At 37.4% G+C, this 16,819-nt stretch overlaps 1 protein-coding gene across 2 annotated transcripts in view; it reads right to left on the bottom strand.

Annotated features, from left to right (window-relative positions):
- KLHL7 (kelch like family member 7) overlaps positions 1-16,819 on the bottom strand; it is a 63,836-nt gene that overhangs the window by 28,613 nt on the left and 18,404 nt on the right. For both annotated transcript variants that reach the window (XM_082846365.1, XM_082846366.1), the window contains exons 2-7: positions 15,811-15,913; positions 14,823-14,916; positions 14,425-14,549; positions 11,833-12,008; positions 9,279-9,453; positions 1,664-1,806 (exon numbers count right to left, since the gene is read on the bottom strand). In XM_082846365.1, the coding sequence (XP_082702491.1) occupies positions 1,664-1,806; positions 9,279-9,453; positions 11,833-12,008; positions 14,425-14,549; positions 14,823-14,916; positions 15,811-15,913 (816 nt within the window). The remainder of the gene's footprint in view (positions 1-1,663; positions 1,807-9,278; positions 9,454-11,832; positions 12,009-14,424; positions 14,550-14,822; positions 14,917-15,810; positions 15,914-16,819) is intronic.

Below are 16,819 nucleotides of genomic sequence, written 5' to 3' on the forward strand. Positions count from 1 at the left end.
GTTAGTTACCTAATACCAAGCTAACTACACTGGAACGCTTCCATTGTTGAAGGGACAAAGCTCTGTCCTCATTGGAATTGATACTTATTCTGCATGTGGATTGGCCTTTGCTGTCTTTTGCACTCTTGACAACACCATCATATGTGTTTTTATAAATGCCTTGTATATCACCACTACAGTATTACACAGAAAGCCTCCAAGGACACACTTCTCAGAGAAAGAAGTATCAGAAGTATCCTGATGTAAAAAGGATGTTCTGGACTCACCAGGTTATCTATCATCAACAAAAAAAAGGGCCTATGAGATGTTGAAAGAGACCATTAAGTGCTGAGATTCAACATCAGTTATGGGTACCACCTTGCAACATCGGGGTGCTATCTTTTAGGATTATGGTATCTGCTCTGCTTGGGCAATACATGTAGTAACAGCAAAATCTGGTATTATCTCACCCACAGCCAGAAAACACAGTTCTAAGAAACAAGGGGTAGAAACAGGAGCGCATTTTCTCATGATCTATTTTTAAAAATTGTGTTCCTACGGCTTCCCTGGTGGCGCAGTGGTTGAGAGTCCACCTGCCGATGCAGGGGACACGGGTTCGTGCCCCGGTCCGGGAGGATCCCACATGCCATGGAGCGGCTGGGCCCGTGAAGCCATGGCCGCTGAGCCTGTGCGTCTGGATCCTGTGCTCCGCAACGGGAGAGGCCACAACAGTGAGAGGCCCGCATACCGCAAAAAAAAAAAAAAAAAAAATTTGTGTTCCTAGACCTATGACTCAGGCTCTGCTACCCAACTGGCATAACACATAATGGAAAACACATTAAAATTGGTAATAATTTCTAGATGGTTGGGGCTTCCCTGGTGATGCAGTGGTTATGAATCCGCCTACTACAAGGGACATGGGTTTGAGCCCTGGTCTGGGAAGATCCCACATGATACGGAGCAACTAAGCCCATGCGCCATAACAACTGAGCCTGAGCTCTAGAGCCCACGAGCTAAAACTACCGAACCCACGTGCCACAACTACTGAGCCTGCGCGCCTCGAGCCCGCGCTCCGCAACAAGAGAAGCCACCGCAATGAGAAGCCCACGCACCGCAACGAAGAGTAGCCCCCACTCGCTGCAACTAGAGAAAGCCCGTGTGCAGCAATGAAGACCCAACGCAGCCAAAAATAAATAAAATAAATTTATATTTTTTAGATGATTGGATTAAAGGTAATTTTATCTTTTTTTCTTCATGATGGTCTGGATTCTCCACATTTTCTAGAATGACTGTGTATTATTTTATATTCAAACATAATTACTAAGGGGAAAAAAAACAACCCACATAGCTCTAGAAGCAGATTTTCAATGAAAATCGCACATAAGGAAAGCAAGGAGCTGTAATGAATGCAAGGAGCTCCTCACAAAAGACAGAACTGTTTCCCGTTTTCTTTGATAATGGTTACTATGTAGCACTCCAGAGCAATCATGGAAACATTTGAAATCTGACTAAGCCTCAGTTTCCTTATTTGTAAAATGAAGGTGATAACTATGTATCTTTTAAGGTCTATGAATGAACACCATAAACTATAACATCTCCTATATGAGTTATTACTACTGGTGGTAGGTGCGTGTCTATGTGCTCAGTGCTTCTAAAAACAAAAACAAGAATAAAAGTTAGTTACCTTTGGGTTAAAATATCTACAAGACTGTGGTTGGGAGCCTCCAAATAGCGCTATGCGGTAGTCATGTTTCTTTCTTCTGGGCCTTGTGCCTTCTACCAGTTCTTCTCGATCCTCTGGAGACAGGAGATGATACCTCATTCCACCTGTAGAAAAACACATGGCAACTCTTCAAGAACTTCAGGCACTTTAATACTTTGAAAAGGAAATACCCAAACAAAATAGTGTTTTTATTTCTGGAACTTTTTTTAAAAAAAATCATCCCTCTATAGCATTTAAGGAAAGAATGAGGGAGAAGAGGCAGGAGAAATATTTAATAATCTGAGTCCTAATCAATTTATTATTCTCAGCAATCACCATTAATGCTAAGATTGTCCCACCCACTTACTAAATACCAGGGAATTATCTGGCTTTTCAAGCAACAGCTGCCACAATACTAATTACTGAAATGCAGATCTCCCAACCCAGCTGTTCTCAATCTTCACTGTACATAAGAATCACCTAGAAAATCTCAGAAACTATCTATACCTGGGCCCTACCACAGGCCAGTTAAATCAAAATCTCTGGTGGTAGGGCTGAGGCACTGGTATCACCACTTAAATGTGGTTAAAAGATCAGCAGCTTCAGAACCTGGGAGCTTGTTAGAAATACTGAATCCCAGACCTACTGAATCAGAATCCGCATATTTAACAAAATCCTAAGGTAAATCAGATGCACATAAAACTGTGAGAAGTACTTACTGCTTATTCTAAAATGCAGTGAGGATTCGGAACTATTGTGATCTAACATGACCCTTTTCCTTTAAGCAATTCCTTAATTTTGTCAAGTCAGGGGACACTCAACAGTTAAAAACTTTGAAGATGTCATTTCAAATCAGTGGGGGAAAGGTGGATTGTTCAATAAATGATGTTAGACAATGATATGGAGAAAATATTTGTACCGCTACCTCATATTTTACTCTAAAGCAAATTCCAAATCAATAGAATATTTTAAAACGTAAAAAACCTCACAAACGAACTATAGGAAAAATCGGATAGTTAAAAAAAAAAAGGCCCAGAACGAGGAAGCCTAAGACAAATAACACAGAAACTATAAAAAAAATATTCAGAACTACATAAAATTTTAAGTTAAACTACTTCATGGCAAAAAGAAAAAACAAAATCAAAAGACAATGACAAACTAGGAAAGTATTTATAAATCATACAAAAGACCTAAAGATATTCTTAGTAATATTAAGACGATCAACTAACAGAAAATTAGATTAATAATCTGAACAAAGTTCACAGAAAAAGAACTAATTACAAATGACTCTCAAACATATGAAGAGATGCTCAGCTGCTCTAGTTAGAGAAATACAAATTAAAATCATACTTTCTCACTCATCAGATTGTACAAGATCAAACTATCTGGAACACAGGATATGATAAAGGAAGCAGTACACTCCTACACTGCTGGTGGGGATGTGGATGGGGACAAATTATCTGGAAGGCAATACAGGATGATCTGTGAAAATTACAAATGCACACACCCTTTAGCCAGTAATTCCCCCTTTAGGATTTTAGCAACCTAAAGTTCACTGTCAGGCAAGTGGTTAAAAATTATGGTATATCCACATAATGGAATACTGTATGTGGCCGTTGAGAAACATGAGGAAGGGTAACATGTACACATGAGACGATTTCCAAGAAATAATGTGGAATGAAAAAAAGCAAGATGGGAAATTTCCTGGTGGTCCAGTGGTTAGGAGTCAGGGCTTCCACTGCCAAGGGCCCAGGTTCCATCCCTGGTTGAGGAACTAAGATCCTACAAGCCATGTGGCGCAGCCAAAAGAAAAAAAGAAATAAAAAAAGCAAGACATAAAAGAGTACACAGAGTGGAATACCATTTTAAAAATTTATATCTTTATTCATATATATTTTTATACATAATTTATACGAGTATATGTCAGTAAATTACTGTATGTGCACAAACTCAAGACTACCTTTGGAAGGATATACAAGATAATAATGGTTACCTCCAGTGAGACTTACTTTTCACCATATACCCTTTTATACCTTTTTGAATTGTAGATGATGTGCAGTATTACTGATCCAAAAATAAAATAATGTAAGCAATTCTCAATACATGCAGAAAACACTTCTGTTCATGAGGCTGTGTTGGGCCTTTATAAGAGAGACAGAGAGGACACGTTTGGAAAACAGGTTGTTAATGAATGAAAATCAGTATCAGTATTTCTAGCATCTCCTTCCATTTCAGAGTATGAGTAGAAGCACTGTGCATTAGAACAGCTGGAACACTCAGCAGCCTGCTCTAGGTCAGGGGTCAGCAAACTTTCTCTGTAAAGGGCCAGACAGCAAATAATTTAGGCTCTGCAGGCCACATATGGTTCCTATTATATATTCATTTGTTTGCTTTTTACAATCCTTTACAATTATAAAAACCACTTTTCCTCATTCCCTCCTCTCCCACTCTAGGTCTAAGACTGTAGTTCTTAAGGTATATAGTTCCCTGACTAGCAGCATCACTTGGAAACGTGTCAGAAATCCAAATTATTGAACACTACACCTGAACAGATCTTGTGGGGTTTGAGAGCCGCTGCTCTAGTGAGGGCTCCACACAGGGCAGAGGTGTACTGTGAAATCTATGAACACAATACTCCCAACAAGAGAAGACAGGCAGCAGGGAAGGAGAGAAACAGGAGGGAACTGTTTCAGGCAACAGGCCACTGGGTAAAAGTGGCTGACTGTGGCTAACCAGGTCAACCCTGGAGGAAGCACAAACTGTGGCTCCTTCACTGATAGGCTGTTTCTCTCCCAGGACAGGGCTGGGGACAAACTCTCTGGCACCTTTCCCTGAGAAACGCCTTGCTCCTTAGGCTTATTCCTTTGGGAGTTATTCCTTTGAGAGTCAGGTACTGTCATTTGCAAATTTTGAATAAGAACTTAGTCTGACCCTTTGTTATGGTTTTTTTTTAATATAAATTTATTTATTTATTTATTTATTTATTTTTGGCTGTGTTGGGTCTTTGTTGCTGCATGTGGGCTTTCTCTAGTTGTGGCGAGCGGGGGCTACTCTTCGTTGCGGTGCGCGGGCTTTTCATTGCTGCGGAGTATAGGCTCTAGGCACGCAGGATTCAGTAGTTGTGGCACGCAGGCTCTAGAGCGCAAGCTCAGTAGTTGTGGTGCACAGGCTTAGTTGCTCCGCAGCATGTGGGATCTTCCCAGACCAGGACTCAAACTCATGTCCCCTGCATTGGCAGGCGAATTCTTAACCATTGCACCACCAGGGAAGCCCCTTTGTTATGGTTTTGACTGTGTTCTTCATTGTGTTTTTATGACTTGTTTTCTTTTAGTTATAACTTCTTTCAGTTTAGTTTTATTCTATATTCCTATCATCTTTTGTTTTTCTTCTTCTCTCAAAAGGCAGACCCTAAATCAGATGGTAGGAAGGTAATTGATGATCTGAAGAAGGGAGGCCTTCTTTCCTCCACTGAGCTCTACCCAGCCTCCAAAGCCTAGAAGAGTCTCAGCTGCTTGTGCCTACTCAAGGAATTTTAGAACTCACAGTTCTTTATTAGAACAAGACAAAACAAAAATGGAAAAGAAAAAGAAAACAATGTAACAAAAAACAAAGATTCCTGCTCAAGAGCCTAATCCCCACACTTGTTTGGATTTCTTGAATAATCCTGGTATCCTGTTTCTAAACCAACTGAGAATCCACATAAGAACTAAATACTTCACTGACTGGCTAATTTATCTTCAACAGCTTACACCATGTATGAAGAAACAGGTGCAGCTCTCTACCCAATGAAACCAGAAATATAACACAGGGTTTGCAAATAGAGGCATGACAAAAAATCTGATATTAACTTGTGAAATCCAAAAGATGAAAGTCCTAATCTAAAGACATCTTCTAGGTCCTGATTTTCTTTCACGTCCTTGTACTTCAAGAAACTAGCGGCAACCTATGCTGTACTTCTTAAAACTCCCTACATCTTGGTTATCAAGATACCAGCCTGGGAAGGGTAAGCTGGGATGAAGTGACAGAGTGGCATGGACTTATATACACTACCAATTGTAAAATAGATAGCTAGGGGGAAGCAGCTGCATAACACAGGGAGATCAGATCGGTGCTTTGTGACCACCTAGAAGGGTGGGATAGGGAGGGTGGGAGGGAGATGCAAGAGGAAGGGGATATGGGGATATATGTATATGTATATGTATAGCTGATTCACTTTGTTATAAAGCAGAAACTAACACACCATTGTAAAGCAATTATACTCCAATAAAGATGTTAAAAAAAAAAAAGATACCAGCCTGGGGTTGAAGTAGCTTGGTGAATTCTCCTTTCCCGGTTGTTTGTCTACTACCCCTTAAATGTAGATATTCACAAGGATATATCCTTGCTTCATACCCTCTTCTTTTTTCCCTTGACACCATAACTGTAACCAAAAGGTATTATACCATGCACTGTCTTATGCTTTTGCCACTCATGAAAAATTTTTATATTATTAGATATTCATCTAAAATATTTTTAGTAAATATAGAGCATTCCATTGTATGGATATATTGTAATACTTTTCCAAACTAGGGGACAGTATTGGGTCAACTTACCTAAAACCACAACAATATTAAGTAGTAGCTATGTGATACGTTTGACAGAAATTTTACTTTACTTCCAATTTAATAATTGGAAGTAATTAATAAGTATTAATTAAAGTAATTATTAAAGTAATTAATAAGTATTAATTACTATTTAATAATCAGGGCACTCAAACTTATTGTCACTCTTTTTTTTTTTTTTGGCGGTACGCGGGCCTCTCACTGCTGTGGCCTCTCCCGTTGCGGAGCACAGGCTCAGGACGCGCAGGCTCAGCGGCCATGGCTCACGGGCCTAGCCGCTCCGCAGCATGTGGGATCTTCCCGGACCGGGGCACGAACCCGGGTCCCCTGCATCGGCAGGTGGATTCCCAACCACTGCACCACCAGGGAAGCCCATTGCCACTCTTGAGAAGGGTATCTCAGGCAGGAATGAAAGTTGTCAGTTCTCTTTTATTTCCTTCCTTAATTTTGTGTCTGAAACCAGCTATACCTTAAATGACATGTGCAAATGAATGCCAAAAACAACTTAAGGTTTCAAAGTAGGTTTCTAAATACCTTCTAGGAGAGGCTTTCTTGCTCATCATATTAATTGAAACCTATACTGCTATCCCATGTGTGGATACTGTCCATGTGGTTTTTGGTTTAAGATGAATGGGAACTCAAGAAGAGCCTGGTAGAGTTAGCAGGAGCATACTTATCTCAGCATATCACAGTCATACACTACACATTTCAGGCCTGTTTAAAGAACAAGCTGAACTTCCACTTACAGCAGTATGACAGTTGAGACTTTAAGAAATAACTTTCTGCTACAAAATTACTACAATGCTGGAAAGAATAAAACAAACATTCTTTTAAGTGCATAGCTAAGATCAGAGGGCCAAAAATGGAGGGCGAACTAAACACCAGAATAGTGAGTGTTAAAAGAGACCCTGGAGCTACTCCGAGAGCTTTCGATAATACTGGAAACCTAGAAATTGATGTTATTGGCTGCATGAGGGAAATAAGATTAGGTCTTGGATTTGCACAAGTGTTGGAACTGAGAGCTCTATCTAAAGCTGGATCACTTGTATTGGTTATACTTTTAATGAAGATAAGCTAAGAAAACTGTCTAATGGCAAAAAGGAAAAATAGTAATCTGCCTATTTCAATTTCACCTCCAGGCAGAGGTAAAGTCTCCCTCTTTTGAGAATTTATAATGACAGATCATACAGGTTTGAGGTTTGAATTTACCTGTCTACAAGTCTAGAAACCCATAAGCCAAGAAAAATTCAAAGTAGTCCTGGATTGTTGTGGCCCAGGGCACTTGGCAAAAGCAAACACTATTCTCTTCTTAAGGAAAACAGGGAAAACCTGGAGGAATATAAACCACACCTCCCAATATTTCTGGAGATTAAGATCGATCAAATATAAGCTCATGGGACTTCCCTGGTGGTATAGTGGCTAAGACTTTGCCCTCCCAATGCAGGGGGCCCGGGTTCGATCCCTGGTCAGGGAACTAGATCCTACATGCTGCAACTAAAGATCCTGCACGTCGCGAGGAAGACCCGAAGCAGCCAAATAAATAAATATTAAAATATATATATATATAAAAGCTCACAATCCAAAATTATAAAACACAAAGAATTAAGCCACCAGGAATAAGTCAATGAAAAAACAGCAGCATTTGGTCTTCAAAGACTTCAGATATTGTTATTATCAAACACAGAATATAAAATAACTGTATTTAATGGGACTTCCCTGGTGGTCCGGTGGTCAAGACTCTGAAATTCCACTGTAGGGGGCACAGGTTCGATCCCTTGTCAGGGAACTACAATCCTGCATGCCACACGGTGCAACAAAAAAAAAAGAAAAGAAAAGTGCTGAAGGAAAAATTAAGCCTATCTCCAAGAAGACAGAACAAAGAGGCAAAGATGGATAACAAGAGAGACTTAAGATTAGAGACTCAATGCCTAAAGAATCACAATATCAATAATAAAGAACTGAGAAATCTGTGGCTGAAAAGATAGAGAATGCCCAATATGATAACTTAAAAAAAAGAAAAAAAAAAGATGCACACCAAGGTACATTACTGTGAACTTTCAAAACACCAGGGATTAAAAAAAAAAGACTTTAAATGCTTACAAGGAAGAATAAATAAACTGGCATCAGTTTTCTCAAAAGTAACAATGAAAGCTAGCAAATAATGGAGAATGCTTATGATTTTCAACGTAATTCTACACCCGGTTTAACTATCCTTCGACATTTTATGATAAAATAAAGATATGAGATTTGTCAAACCTCCAAATATTTGTTGATCATATATTCTTTCTCAGGAACCTTTTAAGGATATGTTCAATCAAACAGAATTAAGAAAGGTGAAGACCTGGGGTTGAGGAAGATAGTGAATCTAACTTAGGAAAGGAGTGAAAGAACATCCCAGTATGGCAGAGAAGGGAAGTCCCAGGACAAGAACTGTGCCTTAAGCCTAAAGGGCAAACACTCCATCCTGGAATAGGCAGAAGGAAGGCTCTATAAATGTGTTTCCAAAAATAAAATCAACAGATTGTTTAATTGTACAGACAATTTTATTAAGAGGCATTGTACAGAGGGTTTGGAACTTAGCCTGGAAGTCAAGAAAAATTAAGTAAATGGAAAAAAAAATGTGGCAAAAAATGTGCTCCACGTGCAACAAACAAACCTTTTTCTTTAAGAAAGAAAATGTGATCACAGTACACTACTTGGCTAAATTATTTTAAAAAGGAAACACAAAAAACAAAGTGAATGAAAGTTATTGTACACAAAAGGAGACAGAGCATAAGTAATTTTTAAACTTCTATCACACATGTTCCTATAAAATAAGGGCTGAGGCTAAGTTCCCTCCGGATAGACAGTTGAGAACCCCAATAGATTAATTATCCAGAAGGGCAAAGTCTTGAGTGTTTCTCCCTGGCTACCAAGTCTGATCCATTCTGAAGGGTTTTAAGCCCATGAGAAACTGGCTACACGGTAAGTTATAAATGGATATTAAGGCAACTTACTTATCACCATCTTAAGGCATTCAGGATTGTCTTGAATAAGTGGTTCAGCTTGTACTGTTTTACTTAAGAAATTCTTTGATATAAGAGGAAACCTGACTTTAGCAAGGATGTCAACCATAAATGGCTGGCGGTTAGGTTCATCATATTTCAACCACCTGACTGCAGCATCATAAACCTAAGGGGAGAAAAACAGCATAGTAAAGTTCTTAGAAGGCAGCAGCACTTCCAATTACCTATGTTTACTCTCACGTTGAAAGGGGAGAGTCTCATGAAGGCACAACTTCTTATTCCCAATATTTTATTCAGATATTTGCTTTCATTCCCAAACACTATCTGTACTTCAGAACAGTTTACACAATGCTCTAGTGATTCTTCTAGGTAATATGTTTTTTAGAACTAATTACTACTACTTCTAGGTAATATGTTTCAGAACTAATTACTACTACATAATGTAATGACAGGTAGGGTGTTGAATCTATAATCGTTTTTAAACAAAATATAGCTTCCTTTTAGGAAGGAGATATGATGTACATTTCCACTGAAAAAAATCTATTGGTCAATGATAGTTTCAATGTTATGTTCATATGGTACCAGGAGAACAGGTACTATATGTTCATATGGTACCAGGAGAACAGGTTAATTTCCTCAGAGGCCTTCTACCGCAAGAGATATGAAGGTCATTTATGATTTTATTCCTGAATTATGAATTGACAGACTTATTTACTTTCTGGAAACTTTATGATATAAAAATTCTATATATGAAAAGTAAATTACAGGATATTTACATAAGAATTGCTTTCCAAAATAATATGGTAGCATTCATTTAACTGTACCAAACAAGCCCAAGTTTATTAACATAATTGGATTTATAAATCACTAGTTTAAATACACTGAAAACAAACCCATTATTTCATATACATATACATCTACCACACACATTTGAGTTAGTTACATTAGTTATTTTGGGTTGGTGTTAATAAGCCCTAAGTCTGATATAGTTAATTTTTTATGGGAATTGGTCTGTTTTTTTAAATAAAGTATTTATTGGAATATTTTTTGATTTACAGAAAAGTTGCAAAGATAGTGCAGAGTTCCCATACACCCTGCACTCAGTTGTTAAAATAGTACATTAGTATGAAACTCTTATAACTAATGAACCAATACTGATACATTATTTATTAACTAAGGTCCATACTTAAAAAAAAAAAATCCTTTAGTTTTTGTCTAATGTTCTTTTTCTGTTCCACAATCCCATAAAAGATACCACATTACATTTAGTGGTTATGTCACCTTAGGCTCTTCTAGACTATGACTGTTTCTCAGACCCTCCTTGTTTTTGAGGACTTTTTGACAGCTTTGAGTTCTGATCAGGTATTTTATAGACTGTCCCTCAATCTGGGTTTGTCTGATGTTTTTCTCATGATTAGGCTGGGGTTATAGTTTTTTTGGGAGGAAGACACAGAGGTAACATGCCATCCTCATTACACAAGAGTACATGATATCACTGATGATATTAACCTGTAGGTAGTGTTCATCAAGTTTGTCAGGTTTCTTCAGTCTAAAATTATTCTTCCCTTTCTATACTATGTATGTCAGTCAATTTTGCTCATATAATTGAGTTTTTTCTTTATGCCTACTCAGGTTCTCCGGGTCCAACCTGTCAACTTGAAAACTAATACTCTGGGCCATGAAGACTGGGAGAAACAATACGGCTCAGTGCAAACCTTTTATCTCTAGAACAAAAGTAACTAAAAGCACGCGATCTTACTGTACCTCTATTAGTTTCCTATTGCTGCTATAACACATTATCACAAACTTACTGGCTTAAAATACAGAGAAGGATGGGGAACTGAAAACAGGGTTTAAGTGAATGTCTGCATATCAAAGTGTTACCCCATCTAGTTCCCAACACCTGTACCCAGCTTACACCTCTGACTGTTTATCTGACAGTTCTGGAGGTCAGAGTCCAAAATGGGTCACACACTGGACAAAAATCAAGGTGTCAGCAGGGCTGCCTGAAGGCCTACAGGAGAAACCATTTCCTTGCTTTCTCTAACATCTAGCAGCCATCTGCATTCCTTGGCTTGCGGCCCTTCCTCCATCTTCAAAGCCAGCAATGGCCAACCAAGTCTAATTCATCACATCACTCTGACACTGACTCTTCTGTCCCTCTTCCATATTTAAGCACCCTTCTGATTACATTGGACCCACCCAATAACCTCCTCCTCTCATGATCCTTAACCACATCTGCTGAGTCTCAACTGCTATGTAAGGTAACACATTCACAGATTCCAAGGATTAGGGTGTGGACAACTCTGGGGAGGCATTGTTTTACCCACCCAAGAGCATCTCTACAAGTGGCCGGTCTCTCAAAGAGCCAGCCCCTACAAGCACCCAAAACTTATTTTTCCTATGAAACAGAATTTGGAATTAGTGTAAAGAACACATTCTCTCCTAATATGATTCTTTTCTTTGTCATGTATCCAAAAATGAAACATAAGAAATCCATAGGGACATTTTTACAAAGAAAAATGTGAGAAGCCAGTTTAGTCACCTGATCCTCTGCCCTCACAGTCAGAGTGTCCTGGTTGAGGAGATGTGTAACTCGCTTGACATCAAGTTGTAGAAATTCATCAGTTTTATAAACTTCAGTAAAATGCTGATGAATAAAGTCATCTGCGGTTGCTTTCAATTCAGGACAGTCTAGACACTCTGCTAGCACACTTATACCTGAACACAGAAAGAAAACAAATGAATAAAAGATGAATACCTTAAAAAACAAACAAACAAATATACACTAAAGATTAAGTATGACTCTAGGAAAATGAGACAATAAATTTCATAAATCTGGATCCTTTTCTTTTCCATTGATTTGTCTATTGTTATGCCAATATACTCTCTTATGTGTGGCTGAATTTGGTACTTTGTAGGACAGGCCCCCTTCAGTGTTTTTTCAAACTTTTTTTGGCTACTGGTAGAACATTTTCTCTTGTAAATAAATTTAAAATAAGCTTATAACATTCTACTTTTTAAAAATCCTGATATGACTTCAATTAGGATTGCTGAATTTCTGGATTACATTAGGGACAGTTGCTTGTTCTGCAACATGGAGGAGTTCCACTTAGGAACATGACATAGATCTCCACTTACATTTTTTAATGATCTTCAATGTAATTAACAGTTTTTTCCATAGAAACCCCATATATTTTCCATTCAGCTATTTTATTTTCTCTTTAGGAGGGAAGATCCCCCTTAATTGATTATTAATGTTCTGTATCAGGAGTCTGCAAAATACTGTCCATGAGCCAAATCTAGCCCACATCTAGCTGTAGGGTCAGCAGCTAAGAACGTTTTTCATATTTTTGAAGGGTTGTGAAAAAAGGGGAAGTGGGGATAAAAGGGGGGAGGGGAAGGAGAGGAGAAGCAGGAGAGGGAGAAGTAGGAAGAGGAGCAACAAGGACCACACGTGACACATGGCCCACAAAGCCTAAAATATTTGCTATTTGGCCCTTATAGGAAGTTTGCCAACCTCTGCTAAATAAAACCACTGATTACTGTATATGATCTTGTGGCAGGCCTCCATTCAAAGTCATTAGTTAAATTTATTTTAGTTTATTAGCTTTGATTTTCCATGTTTCAACTTCAATGCTGTCTTCAGATAGTTTTGACACTTTCGTATTTATAACCATAAAGGTTCTCATAACTGATGCCTGCTAGTGAGTTAGACTAGTTGTCATTTTCTAAATGTACTGACCAATGCCATGGCATGCTATGTGCTCAGTCTGCTACACCTGAACATTTATGTTCCCACCAGGGAAATGGTATTTTCACCAAGAACCAGTATTTGTTTTTTAACTAACTTTTGGCAGTTGAATTTGTTGTAATTATGCTACTCAATTAAATATCATGCAGATCAATAAAATATGAATGTGAAAAGAAAGCAGTTGCTTCTATGAAACCTAATTCTAAGGTTTACAACAGACTTGAAAACAGCTCAAATTAAGCATGACCAGGACAACGGATAAAATCGGGGAAAACACCGCAAAATTCTAGAGGGATTCTATAATCAGACTGTCTTGCTCAATTATCAATTCGTTTTAAGGAAACTAAAAATAAAAAATCATAGATAATATATTACTGATGTGACTTAGGTAAGACAGACAATGGATCTGTATTCAAATCATAGACTTGGTCTTACAGTCACAGATTGGCAGATTGGTATATTTTTATGTTACACTAAAATAACACCTTTACGGCAGATATAATCTTGTTTAACCACTCACTGCGTTAATGAAATTTTAAATTAGCCAACAAACTACTGTTATGATTATGCCTGATAAGGAAACTTTTATTGTTACCTTATTTATTTTTTTTGATTGACTACACTGGTGGAAATCTTCAGCACGAAGCTGAACGGTAGCACGTTTCCATGCAAAGAATATTAGCTTTAGGTTTCAGACACATACAGGTTAACTTAGGTATTTTATTTCTAGTTTAAGAGTTTTTTTAAACATTAGGAATGGGTACTGAAAACACAAAAGTGCCTTCAGCATCTGTTGCTATGATTTTAAGTATTTTTTTCCTATAGCATGTTAGTATAGTATATCATGTTTGGTTTTTTAATACTGAATCATTCTGTCATTTCTGAAGTAAATCATTACTCGTTTTCCTAAACACACAAAAACTCATTACTGAGGCTATTTTTTATTTTGGAAAATGTTGATACGGTATTTTATGGCTTGTTTCTGCCCAGGTTAATATGTACCTCCCTAACCTCCTCTTAAAATATATTACTAGGTGACCACCTATAGCAGTGGGATAAGGAGGGTGGGAGGAGACGCAGAGGGAGGGGATACGGGGATATATATATATATATATATATACATAGAGCTGATTCACTTTGTTATACAGTAGAAACTAACACAACATTATAAAGCAATTATGCTCCAATAAAGATGTTAAAAATAAATAAATAAAATAAAATAAAATATATTACTAGAAAATTTTGTACTGGACAACACCTTTAAGATTAAATGAGGGTAAAAAAAAGATTAAATGAGGACACTTATAACCACGCTTTTTTTCTTTATTAAAATATACATTAACGGTGTTTTTTGTTTTAAAAAATAGGAACCTCATTTCTTACCAAGACAATTTGAAGCATCAACTTGTTCTTTCAAAAAATCAACACACATTTTCTTCACAGGTTCAATCTGGTACTGGTTTGCTGCATCTAACAAAGACTGAACATTGTTGCTATTCACAGAAATTCTGTAAGTAAGTTAAAGTGAATGTTAGTTTCCTACAATTTATTATTTAAATAATGCTACCATAGAATGTATCCTTCTAGCCCCCGAAATTAAACAAAAAATTAAACTTTACAGCCCTTGAATTAGTATGGCATAGGATCCTCAAACCCCGCCCCTACCATCCGTGTAGTTTTTCATTCTGAAGACTCTGGAGCACACCAATTTGTTACAACAACGCTTTGCCATGGCAGATCCCGACCTTACTCCTCCACAACAGAAACGATCCTTAACTTACCTAGCGGTATAAGCGAATTCCACAAGTTGTTCAATAATGTCAGGTTCAGCATCTTTGAGTTCCACTTCAAAGGACTTTGATTCAAGCATGTTAGCTAATACAAAGAGAAGAAACATAAATGGCATGAGTACTACCCTGAGTTTAACTGAAGAACCCGATCATTCTAGGCTGTGTTAAATGCTGGAGAAAAATAACAGGACAGAGACCACCCTGAAAGAAAATACCTCAGAAAGCCCAACACATTCCTATAATAAATGCAAATTAATTCTCCATATTTGACATGTGCCTTAAAATAATTTAAGAAATTAGTGAATTAGTGTACTTCTAAAAAAAAAAAGCCCAAATGAACAGAGACATAAAAATGCATTTAGTATTTCCCCAACTCCTAAATTAATTTGGTAGCATTCTCTTAAATTGTTATGGGCAAAATGCCTCTGACGTAGCTGGAACAAACCTACAAGAACAATGACAATTATATGTATAGTCAGCTTTCACTAGCAAAGCTCTCATTCTTCCCCAAAACCCTGGTAGGTAGCCAGAGCACTAAAGAGAAAACTTGAGGCAGATATATTATATAACCTGATCAAGCTCACGAGCAGTACTAAGTAGAACCAGAACTTGGACCCAATTCTCAACTCCAAACTAGGGTTCTTTCTAGTATAATGTATTTCATTTTTCTTTAGTTTAACTTGCTAGATAAAATGCCATAAGACTTATCTGCTCCTTTGCCTTTCCACCAGAGGTTAAGAAAAAAACCTGGTATTCAAGCAGAAGCTATATCTCCATTAATAAAGACTTCAGGCCTTTAGGGCTAACGAAAGGACCGTTTTCCTTTGATCAATCATCACCATGACCACTCTTCAATCTCTTCACTGTTCTGTGGACTTAACTTAAAGTGCTTTTAAAACTGGGAAAAATGGCATATTTTCAATTAGACCCCACCTAATTCTCATAGAAAAATTATTATGCTTTATCTTAAGATACTTACTTGTGAACATTAAGTTAAAAAAATGACTCGCTGCAGCAAGGACAACACGATGAGCAGGTATCTTTCTTTCCTGGACCATAAGGATCACATCACACAATGTTTTCTAATCGAGAGAGAAATAAATAAAATTAAAAGGGGTTCAATGGGCATGGCTTAGCCAAGATATAAAACAGGCACTTGCCAAATGCTTTATCTCTATTTTGTATTTAAATCCAGTCTTTTTCCAGCACAGATTTTGTTTTTAATATAAAACCTATTTAGGAAGGACTTACAGAGTTGCTGTCATGAGTTTGCTGTATCAAAATTTGGCACTTAGCTTCTCAACAGTCAGGAAAAAAAAAAGATCTTTATAATCAGAAAAAAGGTAGTCTACTAATCTTTGAGGGAAGCCAAATTTTTTTTCTGACATAAATTCTAAGATATTTCTCATGGTGAGATTTTATGGGGACATTAAATGACCTAATGGCAATGTCCTTGATGGTTTTTCAAATATAACAATCTGCTTCTTAAAAATTGTCCTTGATAGAATGCAGGTGCACACTGCATTTTCCAAGAAAGTTGCCTTCATAGATCTAACCTGCAACAGAAACAACTCAGAATATACAGAGTGGATGAACCAAATGTCCATTCAGCACTCTCTCCTTAAATAACATCTCTCTAAAATGCACTTCTGATGGGACCTGGGTAGCAGCCACTTTTAAATTGTGATTTCTGACCTAGGCCAAAATGTGTCGCTCTAGGTTACTGAAAGAAGGCAGATCTAGATTATACACTTAAAATGTTGGAAAAATGGGGTATATTAAGGAAAAAATTTAAGATTTACTGGAACCCTTAAAGATGAATTCCAAGGAAAAAGAAATGTCCTTTTTATCAAATAAAATTTCAATTTTTTAATGAAGTTAAAGATAACATACAGCTTGGGCTCAGAAAAAATTTTGTAAAGCACCCTCTTAGGCACTGGGAATATGAGGTAAATAATATTTTCAGAGTAATTTCACTCACAAAACTA

This window comes from Leucopleurus acutus, assembly GCF_964270905.1.
Source record: "Leucopleurus acutus genome assembly, chromosome: 9".
Lineage (NCBI taxonomy): Eukaryota > Metazoa > Chordata > Mammalia > Artiodactyla > Delphinidae > Leucopleurus > Leucopleurus acutus.